The sequence below is a fragment of the Mercenaria mercenaria genome, chromosome 4 (genome assembly GCF_021730395.1).
Source record: "Mercenaria mercenaria strain notata chromosome 4, MADL_Memer_1, whole genome shotgun sequence".
Classification (NCBI taxonomy): Eukaryota; Metazoa; Mollusca; class Bivalvia; order Venerida; family Veneridae; genus Mercenaria; species Mercenaria mercenaria.
Window position 1 is genome coordinate 85,699,954 of NC_069364.1, and position 24,517 is coordinate 85,724,470.

General features: G+C 36.4%; 1 protein-coding gene across 1 annotated transcript in view; it reads left to right on the forward strand.

Annotated features, from left to right (window-relative positions):
• The first annotated feature begins 22,014 nt into the window (after positions 1 to 22,014).
• LOC123553046 (spondin-1-like) overlaps positions 22,015 to 24,517 on the forward strand; it is an 89,159-nt gene continuing 86,656 nt past the window's right edge. The window contains exon 1 of the mRNA XM_045342799.2: positions 22,015 to 22,492. Within this exon, the coding sequence (XP_045198734.2) occupies positions 22,303 to 22,492 (190 nt within the window). The 5' untranslated portion in view covers positions 22,015 to 22,302. The remainder of the gene's footprint in view (positions 22,493 to 24,517) is intronic.

Genomic DNA, 24,517 nt, shown 5'->3' on the forward strand with positions numbered 1-24,517 from the left:
TGCGGTGTTCGTTTGTACTGCTAGGCGCTTTGCCGTAATTGGTTTGGTATATTGTGGTGGTGATTTAGTTCGTATTAATTAATTCTCTCTACTATATAATAATTTATAATGCGAACTTGTATCCTAGCGGATCTCACGTATGGGAAAGTCAACTGTTCTGAATTAATTATATCCCTTAACGCAAATTATCTATATATATTCAATGTATCCTCGAGATCCAGTTAACTTTCAGAGAGAGAAAATATAGCTTCTCTGGTCCCAATCAGTTATAAAGACTAAAAAGTCACTACTGATTTGTGAGACATGAAAACAGAGATTTGAGTATATATATGCAAATGTTGAACCAGTACGAATGTGTAGTACAATTCGGGTTCGTATATAAAGCAGTATCGAAACTAATCTTATTGGGTTAGTGGACTTGCTGTGGCATGTGCGTGTTCGTTTGTACTGCTAGGCGCTTTGCCGTAATTGGTCTGGTATATTGTGGTGGTGATTTAGTTCGTATTAATTAATTCTCTCTACTATATAATAATTTATAATGCGAACTTGTATCCTAGCGGATCTCACGTATGGGAAAGTCAACTGTTCTGAATATAATTATATCCCTTAACGCAAATTATCTATATATATTCAATGTATCCTCGAGATCCAGTTAACTTTCAGAGAGAGAAAATATAGCTTCTCTGGTCCCAATCAGTTATAAAGACTAAAAAGTCACTACTGATTTGTGAGACATGAAAACAGAGATTTGAGTATATATATGCAAATGTTGAACCAGTACGAATGTGTAGTACAATTCGGGTTCGTATATAAAGCAGTATCGAAACTAATCTTATTGGGTTAGTGGACTTGCTGTGGCATGTGCGTGTTCGTTTGTACTGCTAGGCGCTTTGCCGTAATTGGTCTGGTATATTGTGGTGGTGATTTAGTTCGTATTAATTAATTCTCTCTACTATATATATATATATATATATAGCTCGTAAATTAATAGATATTTAAATAAATGATATGATATATAGTCGGTTTCTTTATAGCTAATTCTCCAGATAATTATAAAAACAGTAACGATATGAATAATAATTTCGATAATATGAATACAATGTAGACATCACAGGAAATTGTTCAAGCATATCCTGTTTATGACGTAACAAGTCAGTGGCAGTAAGACTCTTCTAGTTGAAAGTCTTTAGGCTATTGGTTTCCTATTCGTCCGTCCGTTCGTCCGTCTGATGTTCGCTCAAAATAAATAAATAATACATTTAACTGAAAACTCTGAAGGTATTTTAACGAAACTTGGCATGGTAATATGGAACTTAAAGAGATTATGCATGCCATTCCATTACTATGGAAGGGAATCTCCGGCAGGACATGCATGCTGCTAAATGACATTGCTATGTTATTAACTTACATATGCGTTCTGCAACATTGCAACTGCATTTTAGGGAATTTCCGCCAGGACATGCATGCTGCTAAATGACAAAATGCATATTGCCTTGTGTTATTCGTTTTAAACTAAATGCAACATCCATGCGTCTTTGTGTTACCTTCCATCCGTTAGTGGCACATACCTTGCATCTTTCGTCACTGCATGTATGTAAAACGCATATTCTTGCGTGTAAATGGCAAATGCATCCATTCTGTGGCATATTAAAATGTTTATGTGAACAAGTTCTTAGTGTTTTGTACGTTTTACTTTCTGAAATTGATTAAATCGTTCCTCCATTATACTAACACATGCATGTTAACATTTCGTTGTTGCCCGTTGTTTTTTGTTTTTGATATATAGGTCCCTGTTGTAGACCTTTTCTATGTAGGTCCCTACTTTAAATTCGTGGATTCTTAGTATTGCAATGATTGAAATTTATGCAAGGCGAAAACAGTGCTAAGTAAGCAGTAAGCAGCACGAAGGTAATCAAATGCGACTTTAACATTTGTAATATGAAATTCGTAGAAAGCTGGGAACCAGAATTTCCGGCAGTTTCCGTAAAATCAGTGAACCATGAACGGTGTTTTATTAAAAAAGTACTCATAATTTCCAGCTGTCCAGGGACGTAATTTCCACCGAAAACAACACAAGTATACACGGGTAAGTTTAGACTCTCTCACCGTTTAACCTACGGAAACTACCGAACACGTAAATTTGCTGTCGAGAGTGGTCTCCCGTGTATACTCATATGCGCTAAAATTTTTGCTTTTTGTTGGTTCCCTGTAATGTTGTAATGCACTACCGTGCTTAAATTTTTGTTATACTGCAAGTTTAAATATTTATCAAAGCCATGTATATTATTTTTGCCGGGAAACTGTAATATAAACAAGAACCAAGTGGTTGCAAACATCATTAATGTTAAATCCAAAAAGCAGTAACAATCAAGTTATGAAAATTTCGGAATATTCACAAGTCACAACGTTGTTAATAGCTCGTTACATTCAGTAGCAGTAACGTCAAATACGCGTAAGAAAACATAGAATACAGTTAGTAATAGCATGAGTATACATTTCAATATTGCAGTAAGCAAACAAAGATGAATTTCTTGTAAGGCAAATGTAAGAAACTAAAATGCAGTTGCAATGTTGCAGAACGCATATGTAAGTAAATAGCACAGCAATATCATTTAGCAGTAGTCCTGGCGGAGATTCCCTTCCATACTGTCCTACCATCATCAGTTATGTAACAAATTTAAGGGCAAAAGGTTTCATGATGACCCTGGCTTATAGTAATTGAACTATTGGATGATATGTACATGTACCTGAATGACATTGTAACGTTAAAAGATATACAATATGTGAAATATGCAGCGAGTTTCATAGATTTTGATACATCTTAAAAATTTAGGTACTATAGTAAAAGATGTTCTCTAGCTCTGGACTTAAAGTGTTTGTCAATGATCTGCTGTGCATATCTCGTTTTGGCGAATTTTATTTTCATAAAATGTTGAGTGGCCCTCAATACACGTAATGTGCATTTCGGTATGGCATATTGTAAATCCTACTAGTATTAAAATCTAAAATGCATTACATTCGTTGAAATATATACATGTAGTTATCATCTCATGTCAAAGAGATCTCTGAGAGCATCTTTGCCTCGTTCTCATTAGTGCGATTTACTAGAACCTACAATTTCCTGTTAGGTCTGGTATATTCTGCGCTTATTTTCATAGTTTTCTGCACCTTCGCGCTGCTATGTTGCTTCCATGCATTTTAGCTGGCCGGAGCTTTGTCCTTCATATTTCCTCATCATTTTCCTTTATACCATATATTTCACGAAAGTTTACATGCTGATATTTGAATCAGTGCTACAGCTAATTATTAATTTATTTTTGGCGACGCACGGCCAAAGTAACCGCATTATTGCATATTTTGCACGTGCAGGGCATGTGCACCAACATGCACGTGTTCTTTTACACTTTTGGCATTAGTGAAGAAAATTCTACTAGAAAAACACATATCATGTTGAAATTGACACAAAAGCAACGCGATCGAGCTGTCGGAATGTTGCTAGCCGGGACACATTTAGGACACATATGTAATTATTTTTGCAATTTCAAAAGAATTCTGATATTATTTGTGTGTAGCTGTTACTTTGATGATTATTTCCATTTTTAACCTTATTTCCTTTTACAAGAACCATTAATCGTTGGTTATCTACCATCCGCGCTCTTTTGGCGAAATTTTACCAAAGTAAAATTCATTGAAGTGACCAATTTTGAATTTTGTTGTATAATTCCAACAGCACGGGCGCGTTGCTCTTGTGTCAATTTCACGACGATAAGTGTTTTTCTAGTAGGACTTTTGTCAATAATGCAAAAAGTGTTCATTAACACGTGCATATTGGTGCACATGCCCTGCACGTGCAAAATATGCTATTTTGGTCAAAACGCCTAATGCGGTTACTTTGGCAGTGAATCGGTCAAAAATAAATCAATAAATAGCTGCAGTACCTATTCAGATGTTGGTATGTGAAATGTCGTGTAAATACATGCATTATTAACAAAATAGTAATACAATATAAACTGACCGATTAGGAATTTTGTTGAGTGTACAATATGCCATAATTTTCATTAAAAATTTATAAAGTCACGGCATTATCCCACATAGTCTTGTTTTGTTTTTTGTTATATTACTTGGTAATTTACCCTTGTCTTAAGAACCGATGAACTCCATTATGCAGTCAGCCTGCTTACTAAAGTCACACTTTACCTGTCTTGAAAAATTCAAGTTTCCACAATACCAGCATTTTCAGTTCCCAAGGGAGGTTTTGCAGTCGGGTTTGACTGTATATATGAATACCCTAGTACCCACCAATAAATTAATCCATTACTTATCGCTTCCCCTACTTAGAATTATGACGTGATAAACGTAATTTGTACTGAATATGTTTTAACAACAATTGACAGTTTATGTGATATAGGAAGTACATATATTGTTGCTATATCACAAAGACTGGGTCGTGCTATGGTTAAAAATAAAAAGAAATAACTTAAGCAAGAAGTAAATTTAGCCAGTCACTCAGCAAAGAGTCAGATAGGTTTGGTGTCGGAGTTGTTCTATAGGTTTGTCAGTTTAGGGTATTTATCATGTGGGAAATACTGCTTGTGTAGTCATAGTTATAACAGACACAGCGTGCAAATAGAAACTGTCAGCCCAATTGGACCTACCTGTTGCCAACGGTCCTCGAGTGAGGCTTGAGCAGAGAAGTACCCAGTGTCGTGCACGACTTGTAATTCTCGAAATATATTTCCACTCGGTAGAATATCCATGTTTGTAATTCATTTTGACAGCCCTGCCGCCGTCTAAGATTTATAACGCGGTAGCTGCCGCTAAACACATCCAGACAGTTCTTTAAATCGAACGGTTATCTACTTATCTGTCTGTGTTGTGTATCAAAATCATGAAGCGAATCAAAATTAAAAAACTTCAATTCATCTCTACCCCAATCTGACTAAAGTACTTGATCTTCTAAACGAAGATCTGAGAACGACCCATTCACATTCGTCTTCTGTATATTTTGGATTTCCAGTATTGCTATTTTTATTTTATCCAATCAGACGACTTGTTCTAAAAGTCAAAGAGTAAGAAAATGTGCGTTCATTCCGGGATTCGAACCCGGGACCCCTCGCTTACAAAGCAAGCGGGCTACCGACTGAGCTAACCGGCTATCTGACACATTACGACATAAGAATTGTAAATATCAAAAGTCAAGGCTACAGGTACATTTGCAAAATGTTGTAAGTTAGGCTATGATTGGTTAGCTAAAGGGTCGTCAGAACGAGGCTATGAATAGGTCGTTCTCAGATCCTATGCGTAGCGTAATAGGAGATGTACTTTAGTCAGATTGTCTCTACCCATTCACCATGATTCATCCAGGCAAGTAAATATTCGTGTAGTCTAGAACGTGAAATTCAGCCAATGAGAACCTATGTAACGAGTTGGTATGCGAAGAATTTTCCGTAGCCAATCGTAAACGCTGACACATCTCAGCTACTGTTCAATCAATAATGGTTTGACGGAGCTAATGAGGCACCTGTGATTTTATAGGATGTATGGGGAAATATCGGAGTTATTTTCCTAATTATTCGCAACACCTCACACTTATCAGTGAAGACCAGTCCTGTTTTCACTGTTCAAGAGCATGCAGATCATTTTGTAAGGTTTGGGATTCTGCTGAAGATTTGGCTGCCAGATATGCTATAGATGCTAGCTATGGAGTCAGGAAGATCATATGTATATATTTGAAAAGACAAGGGCCTAGAACAGAGCCATTTGGGAACCCCAAATAGGAAAGATAGAGTACCTGAAGTGCAGCCGTCTACTACAACTCATTGAGTGCGGTCCTTTAGAATTGACTTACCCGTTTGCTAAGCTCAATAGGGAGAGCGCACTTCTGATTCATGTAGGGAAGTTGGCAGTTACTTGCAGAGAACAGGTCTGTACTGGTACAGAATCCAGGAACACTGGTTAGGTTAACTGTTCAAGTTTGTGTATTGGTTTATTTAGTGTGACTGATTTTGTCAAATGCCTTACTGAAACCCTTATATGCAGCTGGTAAGTTCAGTTTCACAGCTATGTTTAGATCAACAACAATGCTTGTACTTGCTTGGTTTAAACTTTATTTCAGCAAGTTTGACATACATGGTATACAACAATAAATGCATGAAATTAATGGATCGGAAAACAAGTTATTTAAAACTTATATAAATTCCTCTTCATATATGAAGTAACTACAAATCATCAAATACCACATTGTCAGGAATCATGGCTAGTGATAACTAATTTTATATGACAAATAAGGATTGTATAACATAGTTGTAATGCTATTTATTTCTACTGAATTTTGTAAAATAAAAAGGAGTGTTGCTTGAATCAAGTATATACTCACGGTACAGGGGTGCAAATCGACAGAGCAGGGCCCACCGAATTAGGTAGTAAACCTTTTTGTTGCGAGAATGTAACGCTGAACATCAACGATTAGAGATTTATTCTGCTCGAAAGAAAGCCTATCGTTGCCATCGAGAAGATTGTTTACTGACAATGGACATGGAGTATTTGAGAAAAACCTTTCACGAATTGTTTGATATTTACGACAACGAAGCAGGTAGTGATCGACAGTCTCAGTGTTTCCACAGGTGCAAAGAGCGGATTCAGTTAAAGATCTTCTTTGGATGTCATAAATCAGAGAACTGCACCCAAGACGAAGTCGAGTATGTAGAATTTGCCCCTTTCTAGAGCCGCAGTTAAACAGAGGAGAATATTTTGATAAGTTTTTGTTTAATGCTGATTTGAAAGCTGTTAGGGTAGCTGCTTCTTTTGTCGTTTGTGGTAATGCATTCCAGTCACGGATTGTTTTAGGCAGAAATGAAGAATTGTAAGACTGTGTCCTGGAGTTTACACTTCTTATGTTTCTTAGATTGTAGTCTTCATCGTTAATTTGATCACAACCTGGAATGAGATCAGACATGTAAGATGGAGATAGACCATAAAGCATTTTGTAGAATAAGATGAGACGATGTTTTTTCTTCCGATCTGCGAGGGTCTTCCGCTTCAAATCATGTAATAGCTTCTGGATATTGCATTATTTTGTTGCACCGGTTACTATACGAGCTGCTTCGTTATGAACTGCCTAAATATCATTTTTCAGAGCTTCACTACAGTTGTCCCAGACAACATCTGAGTATTCAAGAAGAGGGCGAATGAATGAAAAATACATTCGTTCAAGGCTAGAGCGGTTAAGCACAAATTTCAGCGTCCTCATTATTCCAATCCTCTGCCATGCTTTTTTCAGTATGATGGAAATATGGGTTGACCACTTCAGGTCGTTTGAGAAAGTTAGTCCAAGATGTTTATGAGTAGATACCTCTTTGATTGCTGCATTGTTCATAGATAACATTGGATGATGTGGTTTGGAGTGTTTGCGTGAGAAGACCATTAATTCAGTCTTTGATGGATTGAAAGATACTAACCAGGACTCAGACCAAGAATGAATACTTTGGAGATCTGAATTGAAAGCAGTTGATGCCTGATTGGGATTTTCAACTACTATATACAGACTGGTGTCGTCAGCAAAAAGACGAATGTTAGAGTTGGTAATAGAGACAATGTCGTTGATATAGGTCAAAAACAGAAGAGGTCCGAGTATGGACCCTTGAGGAACGCCAGCATTAATCTGAGACCAACTAGAAGATGCGTTTGCATAGACGACACGTTTACGGGACGACAGATAGGAAGAAATCCACTGAATAAGTGAACCCTTTACACCCAGTGAAGACAGTTTCTGTAAAAGTCCACGATGCCACACCCGGTCAAAGGCTTTGGAAATATCGCAGAATACTGCACGCACTTCATTTCCTTCATCAAGTGCTCGGCAAATATCATTGTAGATAAATGTAAGCTGGTTGACTGTGGAGTCGCCGTTAATAAAATAAGATTCAAAAGTTGTGAGGAGGTTGTTGTTGACAAGGTAGTTGTAAAGGTATTTATGGACACAGCGCTCCATGAGCTTGCCAAGACAGCTGAGTAGGGATATTGGACGGTAGTTAGATGGTTTTGACGGAACTGACTTTTTGAATAACGGTGTGACATTTGCAAGAATTTGGAAAGTAAGATTCCATCAATAGTTTGTTAAAAAATTTGGAAAGTGGTTTGGACAGTGCTGATGCGCCTTCGAGGGGAAGTTTTGGACTGACAAGGTCTGGACCACTGGCTGTTGATGGGTCTATAAGAGTAAGAGCATCTTTTACATCCTGGGGAGTGACAGTAATATAAGATAAAGATGAGTTGGTTAACATTTGGCTATGTGGTAACGGACGATTTTGGTCGTCGATGGTAGATTGTAAACAGAAATACTGGTTAAGAAGTTCTACTTTTCCCTGGTCTGTTGACGCTTCCATGTTGCCTTCGTATAAGGTTGGTATAGTTTTGGATGTTTGTTTGTGTGTAAGTTGTTGTGTTTTGCTGCTTTTGGAATAACCATTAATTTGGCGTGTATATTTGGATGATTAACTTTTTCCCCAATTAATTTAATTTTGTATAATCATAGTTGTTGCTTTGTGGTACTCTGAATTTGTGTAGACCTCAGTTACGTAACCTTCAGGATCTCCCAATTAGTTGCTTGAAGTTTTGCTCTGTAGTCATCATAGTTACCTCTGTCGTACAGCCAAATCTTGCGCTTAAATGAAGTATGTTTAGGTTTGTCTAATTTTAGAACAGCAACGACTGGACAATGAAAACGAGTGAGGTTTGGAATGACAGGGTCAGCAACAAAGCTAGAAATGACTTGGTTCGTGTTCTTCACAAACATAAGGTCAATTACAGAATTAGAGTGTTCAGTGAAGTGGGTAGGGAGTGTTATGAGTTGTTCTGCATTGTACGATGCCATTAGGTTTGTTATTCTATTTTAAGTGGTGTTAAGAACATTGATGTTAAAGTCTCTCTCCTGTAACAAGTATGTTATCACACGACTGGTTGAAAGCTTGATCTATGCTTTGTTCTAAGAGAAGCCAATGGTTATTGTTTGAGTCAGGTGGTCGATAGATACCTCCCAAGATAATTTTACGTTTGTTAACAATACGTTTCAACCAAAGCGCCTCAAGACCAACAATAGCAAGATCTACTCTTTCTGAAGCAATGATACCCTCTCGGACATAAATGGCGACACCACCACCAATACGGTTCATTCTATCACATCGAAAAGGTGGTTGAAAGTTTGGCAAGAGTAGGTCATCAGATACAACGGACATATTCAGCCAAGTCTCCGTACTTGCTTAAGCAGGAAGTTATTATCGCGCTGTGGTATAATGTTTGAAACCAAAATAAGCTCTATGAGGTTGGAATCAAAACAGGTGAGAGAGATAGGCCTTTAGCTACTGGCCTTGTTTGTATGTATGTAAGCTCATTTACAGTCACCACCGGCGACACATATGGGCGACTCCTTCCCTGGTTCTTTAGCGTGCCAGGTGTAAAGCACCCATATACGGGATTCTTATCTCAATGTTAGTCATTTTATTTGGAGGAGCGGGGGCTTGAACTCACGATCCCTGGCCTTTGACTTTGGACGTTTCTTGTATACGGGAGCGCCGACTGCACTTAACCAATAACAGGTTCAAAATACATCTGAAAAATAGCCTCCATGAAAGCCTCTTGAATTCAAAGATTGGCCACAACTGAAATTATTGAGCAAGAACAATTTTCTAGTATTAGTAACAGCGACCTTAACTTTGATCCCAGTAACAAATCGTTTAGCTCCGATTCCAAGAAAAGTATTAAGCTTCACCAAAATATTCTCTTTGTATTTGTAAAGGAAATAAATTACCTGAACTTAAGTTGAAAAACAATATAATATGCCAGTTTGTTCTGTTCCAATATGATTCCCATTCTTTGCGGTCATTTTAGACGCTATCTTGTCATCTTTGAGACATGCAAACGCAATATAATTTTAACGATGTAACAGTAATAAAGTATGTTTTTATAACTAATTTTATATAAGTTATAGGAAAAAATATTGTTTATGTTATTTAAACACATTTCTTATTAATCAGCGGCCATTTTGGAAGCCATCTTGAATTCTGAGAGTTGTTCAATTTCCACATCAACAGGATTCATTTTGTGCAACGCTATACCTGCAAGAGAATACAACATCATTTTATGGTAACCAATGCACGGTCAATCATGGGTTATAAGAGATTACAGTTAGAGGTGCTTTGTTGTCGAACTGGTTTAACGTTATAGGACAGGATTACACGATTTAAACTTGGAAAAATATTGTAATTTTTACCTCTTGTGGTGTAGAATTCTTTAATATGTGGAAGCCATCCAGGTAACTAAGTGGTTCGCTCATGCCTGAAAAAGATACATGGATGTGCACCTGGTGTCTTTCTCCACCATCAAAAGTTGGAAAGTTGCAATATGACAAACTGGCGTAAACCAAACAAAATATCAAAAGAAACGCAACTCCAACATGCATTGACATGAAAATATATAAGTTGTCTCCCTTACATTGCCATGCACATGCTGAATGGAGTATTCACGATACAGTGTGTAATTTACCTAATATGGAATATACAGTTCCAGTGACTTCCGTATGGGGTGAGACGAATCTGTGTACTGGCAGAGTATATTCAAACTATATTATCTAACTGGCAATACTTCATCAAATAAATAAGTAGCAATATTTTTCCTGTGGTATAATTTGTCACTCTAGCTTATTTAAACATAGCGCGGGAAATCAACGTCCGCGAACAAGAAAGACAAATAGTTTGAAAATGGAAGAAAGTACGTACATATTTTTTAGAAAATGTCTGTTTGAATATAACATTGATACCGTCTATTCGATGCATCTTTTTGTTCTAAAACACCGAAAAATACAGAAACTTTCAAATGTTTAGGAGAAGCCATTTTGCAAGCTAAGAGCCAGCTAACCTTGAGCTATGGGAAATATGAAAGAAGTGCGTGTTGACAGAGGATAAAGGAAAACAGATAAGACTCGAAAATATCTTCTAAATGATAGTTTTCCTTTTGGTTTATTCGCAGCTATGATTTAAAACAAAACTCCTCATCTTTGGTTTAACATTAATATAACAAATGCTGATATGCTTACAAGACAGACAACAACAACAACAAAATTAATGAAATACAAAATGTAATTTATGACAAACTACAAGCGTTGTTAAGTTAGTCGGATAGATGAATATTACATGTATTTCCTGAGTGAATCATTCCCGTATCAAACAAATAAAGTCTTACAAAACTAAATCAACAAGCGCACAGATAAAGGGATCAGCCGGTGACCGCGGAATCTTGTTGATTTTGCTTTAGAAGAAAACTCTTCTCGATTGTCTCAGGATTTATTCGAATGTGATAAATTGGACACTTTATTTGATAAAGTACGGTGTCATTCTGACAAACTTAATTCAGGTCAGCCAAGGATATTTACAGCCTATAGAACTAGAAAGTAGTCCGACCCAACTACAAATAACGAACTTCAGTTATATGATGAGTTCAAAGCTTTGACGGTTACGGCGGAGGAAACCCAACCAGTATTTAAAAACCATTATGCTACATCTCTGTTTGGCGAATTGCAATATTTCGCAATCTCTGTGAAAGCATTTGACCAAATAAGGGAGTCTTTAACTCGTGGAATGAAAGACATATTTGTTTTACTATCAGGATTCGAAGTTCTGTAGCGGAACTTGCTGCGACTGTAATTTCAGGACAAGCGAATAAATATGGAAAGGCCTTGCATGCGGAGAACTTTACTACATCTTATTCTGAAATTATATGACAAATTCAACAAAGAAACTCAAATATGTATGCCAAAATATATCTTTATAATTGTTATGAATATTTCCATTATCAAAAATAGTGCGCTATCGCAATACGGATGCACTCTTTTAAACTGGTGTAACATGTGAAATCGGTTTCTGTGATACCATGTGGATTTAGCATCTAACCGTTATTTAGACGACAGATCAATGTGTTCTCCTTCAATACTATGTCTGTCATGTATTCGCGCCTTGTTACCCCAAAAAATGGAAGCAACGCAATTTGGTAGTAAAGTATTGCTACGATTTTTCTGCGTAACGGCACCTCTCTCCAGTAAAACCACAGAGGCGATATTACTGTCGCAGAGTGCACTCTGTTACATCTTACGTGCTACTTACAACTCTAAAACATATAGGAAGATTTGTTTATTTTGTTGGGTTTAATGTCGCGCCGACACAATTATAGGTCATACGGCGACTTTCCAGCTTTGATGGTGGCGGAAGACCCTCCGTGCCCCTCCGTGCATTATTTCATTATGGCGGGCACCTAGGTAGAACCACCAACCTTCCGTTAGCCAGCTGGATAGCTTCCTCACATGAAGTATTCAACGCCCCGAGTGAGGCTCAAACCGACATCAGTGAGTGATATGATGTCAGTGGCCTTAACCACTCGGCCACGGAGGACCCCACCCACCCATTTAGAGCATATGCACTTTGTTTCAAATAGGTGGTTGATAGACGCGGTCTTCTGGACGTCTTACAACGTTTCGGCGAACTAAGACACCTCACTACATGTAAATTGCGTGCATTACATAGTATACATGCGGTTATTTAAAACACAAGTGACAGGCTTCATTAATTTTTGGTAAAGTCAGTCAATTAATGTAAGTGTATCATCATCGTACGTTATTAGGGACTGTCCACTCCTTGCACATGTACATTTATCAAAATTCGAGTATTTAACATTCTATATAGGCGAGTGTTGGCTGTCTGAAGATTTCGAAAATATATGAGCCGTGCCATGAGAAAACCAACATAGTGGCTTTGCGACCAGCATGGATCCAGACCAGCCTGCGCATTCGCGCAGTCTGGTCAGGCTCCATGCTGTTCGCTTTTAAAGCCTATTGGAATTGGAGAAACTTTAGCGAACAGCATGATCCTGACCAGACTGCCGGTGCGCAGCTGGGCGAATGCCATTTGTGAGCCATGTTGGTTTTCTCATGGCACGGTATTATGTTCCTTGTTGCTTCAGATTCAGGAGATTTTTTTTCGATTAAGATACTTGATGAAAATGTAACTACTCAGAATACGTAATTAGATGTTATTCTGAAAAAAAAATATCTCGAGACATGCAGACAAAAACCATTAAAAACGTTACATGCGTCTTAGTAATGCGTCTTTCTGACTGAACACATTCTTGTTGCATCAAACATCTCTTCTTTTCAGTTTAAATATGCATTGCTCCTCCAGAAGATAGAGGTTAAAGACATTTTTTAAAAAAAGGTCCAGGTTTAAATATCAGCCTTTGGCTATAAAGATCACGTACAAGACCAGTTATGTTATGACAATACCAGAATAAGCAAGTACCGGTAATAATTCAATTTATGGGTAGTGAAGGTGATGAATTTGATTAGAAAAATATCTAGTGCAAGACATTCTTGTAATACATTAAAGTGCTCATAGGTAATGCTGGCACTTGAGTGTACGTCAACTTGTATAAACAGAAAAAAGACTGCGACATCGTTCTTTTTTTACTTCATTTTCCAGAGATCAAATCCCAATACAAATGTGATATGAAAGATAGTAGTTTGTTGTATTCACGTGAAAAGACAACCTATATGAAGAGTAAAACTTATAAATATTTTAGGAAATAAATGTTAAATGTCAAGTTTTGCTTAATTAAACAGAGAAATGTCAACAGTTTGGTTTGTAGCTGCAATGCATGCATCTGTAAGAACACGTCAACAACACGACCTATTTTCCTAATTATGTACGTATGAGAAATGACCTGGATAAATTACTTCAATTCTCTTTAAAACTTTAAGGCGGCTCGATCATAGTTTTCCGGATACAATGAAAACGTCTTGAAATTTGTTAAAACTTGTCGAAGTCGCTTTTATTTCTGTTAAAAATAAAACAAGGTCGCAAAGTAGTTACCGCCTGGGAAGCATTGAAAATCTATTTCCTGCACGGATTTTTTAGAGACTTTTAGTGTTGGTTCCCCCAAAGTTTTGAGTTAGTCTATATTTAGTAGCAAACTCTGTAGTATTCAAATTTTTCTTACATCTGTGAGCAAATAGCTTTAGGATTTATAATGGAAAGAAATAAATAACAGAAACAAATTTGAACACTAAACACCTAATGTAAGAAGTGCAATAAGTATTAACAAGATTTAAATCGAACGCTCATACATACAATACATTAGACGAAACAATGGCCGTTATCCAAATATAAAAAGAGTTATTTGGCATATCCCATTATTTTCTTACCTTATTAAGCGTAAGTGGTGGCTGATGACTTTACTACTAGTGGCTACAACACAAAATGAATAGGCCTGTCACTGAAACATCTAAACATACTGTTTTATAATTTGTCCTCTGGTACGTCTTGGCCCCGGGCGCCGGTATCCGGTATGTCGGTCCGTGTATTCGGTTTAAAAAAATCTTACTTACCAAAGGATGCCATTAACGAAAAGGATATGAAACCAAAAAATGTGTTCGTACGTTTGAATAAATAAACAATGTTTTGCTGTACGGTTTGTATTTTTTGTTTGTTTGAAAACAAACATACGGACAAGTGATGTATTGTACCATTTAGGAATTATTACGCAAGATGTACCTCCTGACGTAAAAGAGAAAGAAAATAGTTGTAAATTATAACCTGTTCAACCCGTATTAATTATAAGCTTAATTGCTTAAAATGCCTTCCATTTTTATAATGTAAACGTTGGAACAGCAAAGACTGCGTTAATAGATATAAGCTGATTCGGATTCCTACACGTTTGTAGAATATTTTTATTTAAACATGTGGCCACAAAGGAAACTTACTAGATTTTTTTTTGTTCTCGAAAATTTTCACAGAGTAGATCAACACTTTGTAGGTTTTTGAAATACAATTACCCCTGCGATTTAATAAAGTCTCCCTCAATTTTCTTTTTCATACACCATTCAGTATGTACAATGAAACAATTACGAGGACTTTTAAATGGTTGACATAAATAGAGAAAACTTCTGAAATCTGTTGAGAAAAAAAAGATAAAACGATATAAACTAACTTTTCATACAGAAAAGACATATGAGTCATTGGAGGAAAATAAAATATTTATTGTTTTGGTACAGAATAAAGAAAATCTTATTTATTTTTTCGCGCAAAAAGTGGTTTTGAAAGTACATTATGGACTACAGTCAAACCTGTCTGTAAAGACCACCCTAGGGAGAGACAAAATGTGGTCTTTACTGGGAGGTGGTCTTTATTCACAGGTTAAGATACACTGCAAATGTTAAAATAGGAAACAAAACACGTGGTCTTTAGAGCCAGGTGGTCTCTGTTCAAAGGTGGCACAGGTTAGACTGTATTATGTTCAAAATGTCGGTTGTAGACTCAAATGTTACACCTTATACATCAACTGATATGACGGACAAACATTTCTGTCAAAACTGAAAGCAAAATTTGCAGAAACTGTCAATCCGCCACAGCTTTTGTGCAATGTAAAATACATTATATGACCCATTTAGTTGATTCAAAACAGTCATTTGACGTTAATTTGCAGGGCGTTTGACATGATTTTAAGGCATTTTTGTGGCTTAACGTGAAAACGGGTAAGCAAAAAAAACACATTGTCTGGTTATTCAAAATGTATTCTGTCTCACTCAGAGCCACACCTGCATAATAATCCTAGGTGAATAAATTTTCATTTAATAAATGACTTACGATTTCTGTCCTCGTAAAGCATTGCTAATGGTCACCTGGGGACATGAACGAACCGCATGTTGAAGCTTATACAGGTTGTGTGACGGTCAACGTGTACACATTTGGTATCCATATCAGTGTTGTTCCAGATTAACATTTTTCAGCTATTGATAAATGTATACAGTTGTTGGTAGTTTTGTAGTTTGCAGTTTTTAACAATGTTTCAAGTCCGAAATAAAAAGACAAAGACTTCATACCTCATTATTGTTATATAAGAACAGGTTATGACGGAACTTTGTACGAGTGCTTAGTCTGTAACTACAGCTTTCTTTATTAGATCTAAAAACTACGGAATCATGTTTCCACCATCGACTTTTCGACCAGATAGATACGCGACAACTTGAAATTAAGCATTTAATTTCAACTTGTCGCGCTATAAATTTTCCTCGAAAATTCGAAATCTTGAAGTTTTTAACGCGACAGCTGTCCACAAATTTCAACTTCTCGGCCAAAAATTTACCACGAAAAGTTGATATTAGGAGAGCTTTTCTCAACTTTTCGCGCTAAGATATTTCCTCGAAAAGTTGAAGTTTATAACGCGACAATAGTCGTGCAAACGTCAACTTGTCGGCGACTTAAGCACAAAACATTGGGTATGTCTTGGGCATTTCAATACTCTTGGTCGTAGGAATCAGCTGTTGGAAATTGAGTCTTTGATTGGTATAATCACCACATCTTTGGAACCAAGTCTTTGGCTGGCGTAGTTCTCAAGAGTTAGAAACAGAGCGTTTGGTGACGTAGGCCGCACATCTTGGAAACCAAGTCTTTAGATGACGTAGAAGTCAAATATAATTAATTAGAAGACTGGTCAGATTTACTATATACTCGTACATTTGAAAGTATGCAACAGATGTGGGGGGCTTTATTGTAGCACCATTGAGTGTAACCCTAAACTGTGGAAAACTGCGTCGTCAGTATTGTGATGCAATTGGGGGTTAGCCTCAAAAGTTGGGAAATAGGTCTTTGGTGTTGTTGTATGTAAGTCTCGTAATTTAAGCATCAAGTTGAAGATGTTGCTACATATTTGGACGTAAAGATAAAATGTGGCGAAACTTGGTTGTAGGTGCTACTGTTTATTTTGAGCGTAACCATAAAACATGAGGAACTTGATTGTAGGAGATGCCATTTATTTTGGCCGAAGAATTAAATGTGAGGAAGTAATAAAATTTATGATCTTAAGCATCAAATGTGGAACAGTGAGCTGTACATGTATATTTGTACATGTACATGTATATCTCTGTTCATTTTGACAGATCCGCAAATGCTGGAAACCTTGTCATAGGTATCGCTATACAATTTGGCATTAGCTTCGAATGCAGAAGACTGGACAGCAGCGACAATAGATCAGTCTATATTTTATGAGAGCACAAACTTTTGTTCATATCAACTGTTTGTTTCTTCTATCAATCAAAATCAAAATGTTGATTTATAGCACACACTTCTCTTAAAATATTTATTTAATAATGTTTTAACAAGCTTCGCTCTGTAAGCCACACATTGCTAAAATATCAAGTTTTAAATAACATTGCATTTCACGACATACATTATTTTCACGAAGACGTATTTACGGCAAACATTCTAAACTACGCCTCGTTCTGATGAGAAATTAGACGGATTTTAAAAAAGTTAAGGACATTCTTACGTGTAACAAAACATTAACATTAACTGTGCAACGGGCTTACAATAAATAACTCAATCATTCGACGATAAAACATGATAACAATGCATACACGCGCGGGAATATGCAAAACATTTCTTTGGTTTTATGCCGCTATGTCATCGAAACCTTTTAGAAGGAATATTTAAAATGATTTCAACTGCTCTGTATCTCCAGGCGTTGTCTTCAGATTCTTGAACGGTGAAATTGAGCTGGAGTTTTTACAATGGAAACACGTCTTTTGTTCCATTCATACCGCATTAAAACAAAAGTTTATGTGCTATAGGAATGTGCATTTCTGCAACTTTCTTTACTTTGAATGTGAGTGCCAAAATTCCATCTTTCACAGGATCATATACCGCTATGTATAGCAACTTGTTTCAAAATTTTTACTCCTTCATATGAGCCATCCGGCTTGACTGAACTCAAAGCGAATAGTGTGGGTACTGGCATTACTTTTTGTACCCTACCGCTGCTGAGGTAATCTCTGGTTTCCAAGCAACATTTCTATTTTCTTTACTAAACAATACAGCCCTTCTATCCTGAGCCGATGGGTCCTTGACAATAGAATGTATGATATCTTAAGCTTAAAACACAGACGTAGAGCAGTCGTTCTGACATGCATACAGGTAGGATATCAACATGCGCATATAGAGACAAAATTTAGAACACTGCAATTCACTTAAGTTGCTTTTTTTCGCATACGTTTTTCACTAAATATATAGAATTTGACAGCATACAGGTATTTCTAGAGTATGACCAGAGTTCTTGTTATGCTTTCAATTAATTGAGCCGTGCCATGAGAAAACCAACATAGTGGCTTTTCGACCAGCATGGATCCAGACCAGCCTGCGCATCCGCGCAGTCTGGTCAGGCTCCATGCTGTTCGCTTTTAAAGCCTATTGGAATTGGAGAAACTGTTAGCGAACAGCATGGAGCCTGACCAGACTGCGCGGATGCGCAGGCTGGTCTGGATCCATGCTGGTCGCATACCCACTATGTTGGTTTTCCCATGGCACGGCTCAATTAAAGCCTGCATTTGTATCTTTCTGCTAATTGTACTTATTTGAATAACTATACTTCTCTGTCAAAACAGGTTTATTGCCCTTCAGTGAATTTAAAACTTCATTTTTGTCCTGGAGCCAAATCTTTTTATTATGGTTAGTCACATGCTGATACTATGATTTGATATGGTTAAACTTTTTTCTCATATCTACTTCTCTATCAAAATAGAATTAAGCAGAGTTATTGGCCTTCAATTGATTAAAAGCTGCAATTTTTGTCCTCCTGGTTATTGTTTGTCACATTTAGCTAATATTTGGTGTTGTTAATTGTATTAACTCATATCTGCATGCTTCTCTGTCAAAATTGATTTAAACAGAGTTATTGTCCTTCAAATAATTAAAACAGTCTGCAGCCAAATCTTGGTTATGGGTAATCAAATTCATCTAATACTTTGTGTGCTTATTCTACTTCTCTGTGAAATTGGTTTAACAAGAGCAAGTGCACGTCAATTAATTAAAGTCAAGTCAAGTCAAAGTTTATTCGGCAAAAACATATACATGTTCATCGCCAGTTACAATGTGGCGGTACATACACATATCACAGAAAAGTATGAGTAATATACGGTATGAGTGAAATGTACAATCAACTATAAACATATTTAGCATCATGAATAGATGTACACACAAGTAAATAACATTTCATTAGTTTTACAATTGCTTCATTTCTTTTAGGTGTTGCGGAGTAAATGTTTTTTTCCTAAACTGACAAGCTAAACTCATAATAGATTTGAATTTATGAACCTTAGGCCATGTACAGTAATATTTTGGCAAAATTAAAAATAAAAACTGCATGCAGCCTCATCTTTGCTATTGCTAGTCATATTGAAATCTCAATAATTTTGTTATAATAAAAAGCTTAAAATTTCTTGTGTCTTGCATATATAGTAAGATAGTCTATGGTCCGACATAATTATGTTTGGAAAAAGCTTACTGTCGAAAGAAAACTGATTATTGTGCTTATGATTACAAAAAGGTATGGGACACTAAATGGAATAAAAAAGGTAACAAGGCTGACAATGAAGGGCACCCCCATCACCCTTAATATGTTAACTGCATATTATTCACTATTCCCTACTTCAGGGAACCATGTCACAGATTTTTGAGTCATCGAGGCGGTGTATCGACAACGGGCTGGACTCGTTGAAGTGACTTCACTGACTGGACAACGTAGCGTATAGGCTGCTACGTTGCTAAGCTGCTACGCTGCAATGTCCCATGACATAAAACCTATTTTCTACCTTTATTCTGTCTTAAGCGTTTATTTTCAATAAAATTTTGGATACAGATACCGTCAATATGAGCCCCGCAATACGAACACCAGCGGTGCAGCTGAATGCATACGTTTGCTGATACATCACTGATGCGTCAGTGACTTCAGTAACTGGAAAAGATAAAGTGTAGGCTGCTAAGCTGCTAGGCTGCTACGAGACCAGCTAGGCGTACATCAGTTGTGCAGTCTGATCTGAGTCTATACGTTTGTTTATATATGTCTGACATGTCAGTGACTTTAATATCTGGACAAGTTAACGTGTAAGCTTCTAGTTTGTTAACTTCAAGCTGATAGGCCGCCTTACTCTGCTTGGCCGTTTAACTGCTAATTTTATGCTGCTATGCCACCTAATTGTTAACTTTACGTTGTTTGTTCGCTATGCTGCTAATTTGACGCTGCTAGGCCGTTAGACTGCTAACTTCAAGCAGCTAACCCAATAGAACGCTATGCTGCTAACTTCACACTGCTAGGTCGATAGACTGTTAGGCTGCTAACTTCACGCTGCTTGAACTTTAGGCTGCTAACTTCACGCTGCTGGAACGCTAGGCTGTTAACTTTAGGCTGATAGAACGCTAGGCTGCTAACTTCACGCTGCTGGAACGCTTGGCTGCTAACTTCACGCTGCTGGAACGCTTGGCTGCTAACTTCACGCTGCTGGAACGCTAGGCTGCTAACTTCACGCTGCTGGAACGCTAGGCTGCTAGGCTGTAGAGAGGTGTTTACTCGTTAGAGGTCGCATCAACAGAGGTTATAGGGTAGTATTATGCTATAAGTAGGCAGAAGTATTCTTAGCCTTAAAAAACAAGATCAACGTCCCTTCCCAATCCTTGTAAACGTCCACCGACGTCCGTGATCCACCAAAGTGGTTACTACTTTACACAAACGTTAACGCCACCGCGTAGGGAATTTGCATTACCTTTAATCATCGAATAGCCTAGATCAGAGCCCCAAACGGGCAGAGGAAGTCTATTAGATACAGTATTACATGATATTGATAAATTATATGTACTAAGAAAATAAATGAACATATATGCAAATAATGGTTCAAGCCTATAACAACTTTGATAGCGCAATGACATCTTTTTTTTGTATGCAAAATGCGATGTTACAAGGACGAGCAGACGCATGAATTCTAAGTTCCATACAGAGTAGTACATTTTATTTTATAAAATGCTTAAACTGTGATTAATATAGGAAATAAGAACAAAATCAATGAATTTAATTAGTTATTGAAACTTTATGAGAATATGAACTATATCACTTATTTGTTGATATCTTTATAAAACAGCTGAACTTTTTATTTCATAAGTTAATACAGATCAACTCACTATTTTCATAAGATGTTAATACTAAGCCAACGAGCGATATAAGTAGACAAGTTAGCTCAAATATTTTAATTTATGTTTTTATGATTTATTGATGTTACTTGCTAGGTTAAAGTTATCATATATATCTAACTAAATCAGACACGTATTTTCAAATATTCAACTTCATAGGCCGCTTCTCAACGTTACAACAGAAGCCAATATTTTAAACACTAATATTTTCAATTGCCTAAGATCTCATTGAATAATTGAAATGTCAACTTTCAAATCGATCTAAAGGGATGTCTAACTTTCAATAATCGTTTATAATAGCGCGCAGTATGAATATGCAGGATTTCTTAAATTGGGCCAACATCAAGTTTTTACCGTTAAACCTAGGCATAGAAAAAAATATTTGAAACGTCTAAAATTTCATCTACTCTCAGCTGTGTGTACTTTTTTGCTAGAGATTGAGAAAAAGAAATGAAGTGTCAGAGAAAATATAACTCTCTCCTTACTACGATATCATACTTTAACATTTTATTGAACATATTTGAATTATCGGACCGAAATGAAGTGGACCGAAGCTCATCTGGTTTTATAAAAAAAAAATGAATGTGTCGGAGTGTTAACTTGAATACTAAAAGCTTAGAATCGACATGTTTAAATAAATTTGAACTTAAATTCAATAATTTGTTCAAAGGGTTAGTTTAATATGATTTATATTTTTTTTCAAGGACGCACGTTTTGGTAGTTAAAATCGTTACTTTTGTACATTATTAATTTGTCAACATTATAGATCTTTCCTATATTTAATCTACAAGTGAACTGTTTATTCTTTGTAGATAAAACGTATAAATACTATAAGTAAAAAAATAATTTTATCATAGGAAGAAAGTACAACAGGTAAAGGGGCGGAGCAAGTAGGTTTTGACTAGCCAATGAAAAGCCGTTGCGTAAAGCGGTACAACAGTTGTATTTTGCAAGTATAGTATAGATAACTTGCAACAATTTTCTCTTAGCGTGACAAAGTGGTGTTATACGTCCGTGGTTTACTTTCATATGTTTATAAGATTTAAGCGTGCATCTTCATACATAACAGAGGTAGAACGTGGATTATATCTAAGGGCAGTATGTGAAGGAATGAGAAATATGTGATTTATTTTCGTTTTTTTTTTTTCAATTACTTATTCCTGGTTAAGTGGATTTTAATCAAACTTGTTATAAATCGGAAGTACTAGACAACCCTTTTTAAACGCCATAGAAAAAAAAAACAAAAACAAAAATGACGAGAACAGTGGCATTTTTGTTATTTCTGGGAGTTTTCGTGGGGATTTGGGGAAAACAGTCTAATGTTTGTAACAGGTTGCCTATTCATACTACGGCTCCCCGTACCCCCGGGGACAATGGATACAGTATATTAGTAAAAGGATTACCATTTAGTGGAATATATGTGCCGGGAGAGACCTATTCCGGTGAGTTTAAACAGCTACTCATTTTTATATATTTCCAATTCAGTGCCTGTTATAGAGAGGGTCATGTCGTAAGGAGTGATCGTCCAGTGGTCGTAGTAGAGAGGATTTCCCCTATGGAGGTCTTTTTCATACGTCCTCATTACTGTTCTTTTTTGTTCTTACTTTCATATATGTAATAATTTCAGTCCGGTGTCTATTACACAAAAAGTTCCGTTTTATGGGGGTTTCGTTCATATGTTATCGTAACTGGTTTTATTCTTACTGCCTGCATGTAATTTCAGTCCAGTGTCCGTAATAGAGAGGTTTTCGCTCTATGGGAGTTTCTTTAATATCATACTGTACTGTTCTCCATATTACTGTCAAAATTCAAAACCCTCTGTCATTAAGAAAATCTTATATTCTTTATTCACAGTTTATGTGTCACCTTAAAGGGTAGACCCATTTTTTCCCACAATTCCACTTAGTTTTAGGATAAAATGAGATCGAGGTGTTACAATAACTTGGTAAATAAAGTCGTAGAAAATATGAATTTTTCAAGCGACATTTTTCTTGTATGGCATATGGTAAAGGAAATATCAACATATTACTCAAGGTGCATAAACTTTAATGCCCTTTTCCCTTTAAAACATGCGTTTTTCACAAGATTTCTTTACAGATTTACAGATTAAATCGTCATTTGCGTTGACGCTGAAAATTAGTTTTTAACTTTCCCACTGTACATAATGTCTCAGTACATGTTAATAGTTAATCAATTCTGATTTCAAATCACAAAAACACATTTATTAATCATTTATGTAACTAACTAATGCGTCGATAATGAATTGAGCCGTGCCATGGGAAAACCAACATAGTGGGTGTGCGACCAGCATGGATCCTGACCAGACTGCGCGGATGCGCAGGCTGGTCTGGATCCTTGCTGGTCGCACACCCATTATGTTGGTTTTCTCATGGCACGGCTCAATTACAGATTACTTGTTACACTGGAGACATCTGCATTTTTGCTTATTTCTGACGCGAGTAACGCTTATATTAGCTTTGTAATGTCAAAGTGAAAAGACAACGAAAACGAAAGTCAGAGATATTTGTGTCGTTAATGACATTCGCTGCACCGAGTTGCATAATTATCATACCTGTTGCTGTAATCGGAGATAAGGGAACGCACACTGAGATAACGAGACGCAGAATAAACTAACTTCTGAAGAAGCGGTGCTTGTGTAAACAGGATGGGGTGAATGTTACTACAACTTAAGTGATTAAATAGGAAAATATGGATATAAATATGATAATATAGCTTGCCAAATGATAGAAACAATATAATCATATGTGCCTATACCCTGCAATCAAATGAACTGAATCTTACTTTACCCAGTCAACAGTCAATAGAAATATAACTGATTTGTACACTTTTCGCTTGGGGTTATCTGTAAAATTATAAAAAAAATACGCCGATTTCAAGTATATTCAAACGTGTGCTGTTCGTTTACGAGTTTAGGTCAGTAAACTTTATAAAATGCATTGATTACATGAATTAACTATTTTAAATCGTTCAAAATCAGAAAAAGATTCGCCACACATTTTTTCTTCTAAAATCAATGTTCACGAAAGTTTTTTTCTGTTTGATCAGACTTTGGTTTAAACCTCAATAACTACCATGTTATTAACTTTGATTTTATTATAAATGTCCTAGAGTGAACTTTTGTAATTGAAGTATTAAAAGATGAGAAATGACACTATATTGACAATAAAATATAAATATGTAATCGCCGATTTCCCATTTGATCACCGTACTATCCCAACGCCTTTGATATAACAATTATATTTTGCGATCCGTTTCTTTTCGATTCCCAAGCTCGAAGCGTTTCATAAAGTTATGACTATTTAGATGGAGTAATTTTTTGATCTTACCAATTTACTGAAATTCAATTAAAGGCGATGTCTTCAGATGAAGACGAAAAGAATGGACTTTTACACTAAGAGGCATTATGAATATGTATTATAAACGACGTATAGTATTTATACGTGTCT